This window comes from Zootoca vivipara, chromosome 3 (assembly GCF_963506605.1).
Source record: "Zootoca vivipara chromosome 3, rZooViv1.1, whole genome shotgun sequence".
NCBI lineage: Eukaryota > Metazoa > Chordata > Lepidosauria > Squamata > Lacertidae > Zootoca > Zootoca vivipara.
The window spans coordinates 28,497,182-28,503,684 of NC_083278.1; the positions used below are offsets into that span (position 1 = coordinate 28,497,182).

The 6,503-nt window shown below is 52.5% G+C and overlaps 1 protein-coding gene across 1 annotated transcript; it reads left to right on the top strand.

Moving 5' to 3' along the window:
• The first annotated feature begins 507 nt into the window (after positions 1-507).
• Positions 508-5,568, top strand: LOC132591828 (uncharacterized). The gene is made up of 2 exons (XM_060272248.1): positions 508-854; positions 4,253-5,568. Exons 1-2 carry the CDS (start codon positions 524-526, stop codon positions 4,825-4,827), a joined length of 906 nt encoding a protein of 301 aa, XP_060128231.1. The 5' UTR covers positions 508-523; the 3' UTR covers positions 4,828-5,568.
• Positions 5,569-6,503: the final 935 nt, after the last annotated feature.

Sequence of the window (6,503 nt, forward strand, 5' to 3'; positions counted from 1 at the left end):
TTTTCTCGATTGTTGCTTGTTCTTTGCAGTTCCTTAAATTTTCATGATGGCATCCCACCCATCCGCTTCAGGAAAATCTAAGAGGGTCATTAAGGGCGCTTCACAAAGGCTGCGTTCGCCATCCTCGCATGCTGCAGGTCGCGTGGAAGCCTTCATCGCTAGCATTGCGGGTGACCCACAGGCCCTGGCCCAGCTTGGATCTGGGCTTGATGCCTTATTACAGAACCCGGCCACTCATTCTGCCCCTTCGACCTCTGCTGGTTTACCCCTGGAGGCCGGGCAGGGGGCGGCAGCCACGGCTATGCCTCCGGGCCTGCAAGGCCCAGACCCTCTTTCTGCCCCCTCTACCTCTGCAGGTGTATCCCTGGACCCTGGGCAAGCTACGGTGGCGGCGTCGCAGCCTCTGTTCCCCATGGCAACCATTCGGGAACTGCCGGAGACCACGTCTGGGCCAGCTGACACGTCGGATGATGAGTTCGTGGGGCCTTCTGGCGTGCTGATGCCGAATGCCTCTTCCACTCCTATGGTGGCGCCGGCGCCCCCTCCCGTCAAACGACGAAGTGAGGGGAAGCAGCCTCGGCGCACCAGGAGGAGGAGGCAGGCCAACGGCAGAGTAAGTGGGCAAGGGCAGGGAGGGCGGACGGGGGCCTCCTCTAATGTTGTTGTCTCACCCGTTGCTCCATCCCAGACTCTTGCCGTCGCCTCGCGGTCCGAGGTGCTTTCATCAGCATCCGGCGAGGAGGCCCTCCCGGTGCCGGCTAGAGTGTCGAGTGGTGGAAAGCGTCGTCACAAAAGTCGTTCCAGGAGGCGGGCAAAGAGGCGCAGGGACGATACCTCGACCTCGACCACCTCAGGTTCGTCCTCCAGCTCCGAGGGTTCTGATCACTCTATGGGGCTGTACTGGGCTTACGGGGAAGTGGATTCTGGGCTTCCTCGTTGGGCCTGGGCTCGTCGAGCGAATTCCCATCGTGCTCGTTACGGAGCTGTTCAAGAATGTCTCGACGGAGAGTTGGTCCCAGAGACCACGGTTTCTACCAACAGCACTAGGGATATTATTCCGGGCAGTCACCTGTCCTCTAAATTGAGGTCTAGGATATTGGATGGTAAATATGTAGACATTTTCGATTTAGCTCCACCAGAGGATGTGGTCCCTGAACAAGGAAAGGCCCTCGTTAGTACCAAGAAGAAGGGCAGGGATAGAAAAGTGGAGCGGACTTTCGAGCGTTGGCTCGATTGTTATCAAGTTTTTTCCGGGGTAGTCGTAGCGGCATATCCCCGCAGGGCTCTACACCTTATCGTATATCAGTCCATCGTAAGGTCAGCATATAACATGGCGGGGGAAGCGGCCGCAATCGCTTACGATGAACGATTTCGTAGGCGGGCGGCAAACATCGACACCGCCCGCTTTGACAGGAAGGACTTGGACCTTTGGACCACATATGTGGCTCCGTCGGTTTCCCGAAAACCCGCCGAGCAGCAAAAGTCTAAGACCCAGCCTTTTAAGGCGGCACCAAAATTGCGCTGCTGGGATTTCAATAAAGGACTGTGTCAGCGCCCGCAGTGTATTTATGCGCACACTTGTGACCGGTGTGGCGGTAACCACCCGGTGGTTAACTGCTATGCGGGCCGGCGGCCCTTTCGTGGCGGTCGGGGAGGATTCCGGCAGGCACCAAGGGGTTCTGCCCCTGCCCTCCCCGCTCCCCCCGCAGCCTCCACATCAAAATGAATTGCTTCAGTTAGCTTTTTCTCCCATTAAGTTACCGGCCCTTAAACACTGGTTAGCATCCTATCCCAATATTAAAGCGGCTGCATATCTTCGGGATGGTTTCTCCTTCGGTTTCCGGATTCGATAGCTTCGGCTCCCCTGGCTAGGAATCCTAGGAACCAGAAGTCAGTGAGAGAGATGCACGAGGTCGCAAGCCGGAAGGTTAATAAAGAAATAGCGCTCCAGCGCATGGCTGGTCCTTTTGCGTCTCCGCCTTTTCCCAATCTGCATCTCTCTCCCTTGGGAATCGTCCCCAAAAAGGCTCCGGGTGAGTTTCGGCTCATTCATAATTTGTCTCACCCTAGGGACACGTCCGTGAATGACGTGATCCCTCCGGAGCTTTGTACGGTAAAATACGCTTCTCTCGACCAGGCAATTAAAATGATCAGAAAGTTTGGGCCGGGGGCCTTGTTGGCAAAATGTGATATCGAATCGGCTTTTCGATTATTACCAATTCATCCACTTGATTTTTGGTTGCTGGGCTTTCAGTTTGAAGGCGCCTATTATTTTGATAAGGCCATGCCAATGGGCTGCTCCGTAGCCTGTGCGGCCTTCGAGTGCTTTAGTACGTTTTTGGAATGGGCCCTTCGCACTAAGACCGGATTAACGGGGGTCACTCATTATTTGGATGATTTTTTAATGGTTTCTGCGGCCGATACGGGTGACTGTGTCACCCTGCTACAGGCCTTTAACGACCTTACCAATGAGCTGGGTGTGCCCCTCGCAGCGGATAAGACTGAAGGCCCAGCTACCAGGCTCACGTACCTGGGTATCCTTTTGGATACCGTTAACCAGACTTCCAGCTTACCTATGGAGAAGATCACCACGCTTCGACGGGTGATAGAGGAAATGCTGGTGCCGGAAAAGGTGACGCTTCGCCAGCTGCAATCGTTGCTGGGTCACTTTAATTTTGCCTGTAAAGTTGTGTCACCCGGTCGCCCCTTTTGTGCGCGTTTGAACAAACGCACTGTTGGTCTGCGTCGGCCTCATCACCGGGTGCGCTTATCGCAGGGTGAGAAGGCTGACATGAGGATGTGGCTGGTATTCCTGGAGGAATACAATGGGGTATCCTTGTGGCAGGATGTTTTAAACCTGCACAACGATTTCCAAGTGCACTCCGATGCAGCGGGTTCCCTGGGATTTGGTTTGTTTTGGAATGGCAGGTGGTGCGCTCAAAGATGGCCCCCTGCTTGGCAGGACACTGAAATCATGCGGGATTTAACTTTTCTTGAGTTCTTTCCTATAGCAGTTGCAGTCCATATTTGGGTTGACGACTTCAAGGACCGCCGCGTATGCTTTTGGTCAGATAACCAGGCTGTGGTGACTGTCCTTGTGAAACAATCTTCTAAGTCAACTCGGGTATCGGCTCTGCTGCGGGCATTCGTGCTGCAGTGCCTGCGTTTTAACATTATTTTCTCAGCGCGTTTTGTCCCGGGCGTGGCCAACGATATAGCTGACGCTTTGTCACGATTTCAGATGGAGCGCTTCAGGTCCCTGGTTCCAGACGCACAACATCAGCCGGAGATTTTCCCGGATCGTCTTTGGAACCTTGGCAGCTGCTAGTCTTGCAGGGAGTAGCTGCTTCTGTTTCCCCCTCTACCCTGCGGGCTTATCAGAAAGCTTGGACTGACTTTTTAACTTTTCGCAGTCAGTCGCTCGCGGTGGAGAGAGCGGCCCGCCCCTCTTCTTCCCAGGTGCTTCAATATTTGGCACACCTGTTTCACCTGGGAAGGGCTGCCAGGACCATAAAGCTCCAGTCTGTGGCCATTTCATTTTTCTCGAAATTGTTTTTTAATAGGGACCCTTGCGCCAAATTCGTGGTGCGTAAGGCCATGGAGGGATGGGGCAGGCTTTGTCCTCCCCGTTCCCCTACCAGGAACCCAATTTCTTTTGACCTTCTCACTAAAATGAGATTGAAGCTTAGGGTGGTGTGTTGGTCTAAATATGAGGCCCGTTTGTTTTCGGCCGCTTTCTCAGTAGCCTTTTTTGGCGCATTGAGAATTGGTGAAATTGTAGTGGGTCAAATGCGTCAGGGGGTGCCAGGGGGTTTGCTACTCCAGGACATACGCCTGTCACCAACTGAATTGTTAATCACGATTCGGAGTTCCAAGACCGACCAGGCTGGTAAAGGAGCAGTAATGCGACTGCCTGCCACGGGGCAGACGGGCCCCTGCCCGGTTAAGGACGTAGCCAAATTCTTGGCGGAAAGGCCAGCTGGGGAGGGCCCCTTGTTTGTGCATCAGGATGGTAACCCGATGACTAGGCTGCAATTTACTAGAGTTATGAGGAAGGTGATAGCGGCATGCGGTTGTGTGGCCGCTAATTACGCTCCTCATTCCTTTCGCATTGGGGCCGCCACTACTGCGGCCCACTGGGGTCTCTCGGTTGATGCTATTAAGGATTTGGGCAGGTGGAAATCTGCAGCGTATAGATCTTATGTTCGGAAGCGCTCCTAACTTTGTCGTTTGTTTTCCAATGTTTCTCCAGGGCTCGCGGACGTGCACATATGGATGGTGGGACATTCCATAGTCCATTGGGCAGGCCTTCGCGCTGGCCAGACGCCATTGGGTCCTCGACTTGGCCTTCCATCCAACATCCAAGTGACCTGGATGGGCAAGAGGGGCATGCGCTGGGGGGAGCTTCTCCCTTTGCTGCGGCGCAAAGCCCTCTTGCTCGGGTGCCCGTCCGCCCTGGTGATCCAGCTGGGGGAAAATGACATCCCCGCGGTTGACCCGTTATCTCTTCGCCTGGCTATCCTACGAGATTTGTTGGAGATAAGGACTTGGTTCCCTGATACCGTCGTTTTTTGGTCCCAAATGTTGCAGAGGATGCAATGGCGGGGTGACATTCCTCCTCTGGCTGGGGAAAGAGCCAGAAAAAGGGTTAACAGCGCAGCATCCAAACGGGTGTACGAAATCGGGGGGAGTTTGATTCGACATCCCGAAATTAATGTTAGAGCCCCGCTTTTATATCGGGATGATGGGGTTCACTTGTCCCCTGATGGGTATGACATTTGGCTGCGTGATGTGTCTGAGGGTTTAAAAAGTTGGTTAGGTCTCTGAGTGTTGGCGGCAAGCCAGGGCTGGCTTGATTGGCGGTTAGGCTTTTGGTTGGTTAATCGGTTGGTAGAGGGGGTGGCACACGGATGCCTACCCTCACCTCCGTTTGCTCCATATAGAAGTATTCCGTTAAAGGAATCTCGGGGCTTACACTCTTGTCCTTACCATCCCGCCATTGGCGGGAATGGTGGGCCCAATTTTTAAGAGCAAGAGCCTTGAGGAACATTCTTGGTGAAGGTGAGGAGGGAATGACTGGGCGCAGCCACCTCCTCACTCCCAGGTATGTTTACTTGACTTCCATTCGGAAGTCGGAGCAGGAACTGTCCAAGCGGACAGTGGTGAGTCCTGTCCTATGGTGACAGCTGAGGTGAGTCCTGCCACGTGGGGCAGATGAGGTGAGTCCTGTCCTAAGGGGACAGCTGATTGAGTCCTGTCCTAGATGGACAGATGGGGATAGTCCTTCTTTAGGAAGGACGAGTGAATAACCAAAAGCCTAAGCCAACACTCGGATTAAAATTGTGTAATTAATAAAGTTGTGGCCCTAAATTATTTGCCAAAAACCAAACCATAATTCTGTTGTCAGTTGTGAGTTATTTAAGGTAATTTTCTGGGAAGCCTCGACACACAAAGCGCTTTATATCATACAATATAAAGCGGATTGTGGTAGGGCTGTTAAGAAATTTAGCTTAGGGTTTGGTTTGTGTAAGGCCACAGCTCATGCTGAGTAATGGGGGGCGTGCGTATGCAAATCCCTGGGATCTGATTGGTTGTTGGGGCCCCTCTTAAAGCTGCGTCCACCATTTTCTAGTCACATTTTTGCCTGGCGTTTGAACCCCTCCCACCCGCCTTTTCTTTCTTGCAGGTTAGCACGACATTGCTATTGCCTTCGGGGCCGCCTGTATTCAGGGGTCAGTAGGAATTTTTCCAATTGGCTGATTGGCTTTGCCTCTTGGTTTTCGCCTACTGCGCTAGCAAATTGTCACAACTTGTTAGGTTGGCGGTTAGGCTTTTGGTTGGTTAATCGGTTGGTAGAGGGGGTGGCACACGGATGCCTACCCTCACCTCCGTTTGCTCCATATAGAAGTATTCCGTTAAAGGAATCTCGGGGCTTACACTCTTGTCCTTACCATCCCGCCATTGGCGGGAATGGTGGGCCCAATTTTTAAGAGCAAGAGCCTTGAGGAACATTCTTGGTGAAGGTGAGGAGGGAATGACTGGGCGCAGCCACCTCCTCACTCCCAGGTATGTTTACTTGACTTCCATTCGGAAGTCGGAGCAGGAACTGTCCAAGCGGACAGTGGTGAGTCCTGTCCTATGGTGACAGCTGAGGTGAGTCCTGCCACGTGGGGCAGATGAGGTGAGTCCTGTCCTAAGGGGACAGCTGATTGAGTCCTGTCCTAGATGGACAGATGGGGATAGTCCTTCTTTAGGAAGGACGAGTGAATAACCAAAAGCCTAAGCCAACACTCGGATTAAAATTGTGTAATTAATAAAGTTGTGGCCCTAAATTATTTGCCAAAAACCAAACCATAATTCTGTTGTCAGTTGTGAGTTATTTAAGGTAATTTTCTGGGAAGCCTCGACACACAATAATAATAATAATAATAATAATAATAATAATAATAATAATAATAATAATATATTATTTGTACCCCGCCCATCCAGCTGGGTTTCCCCAG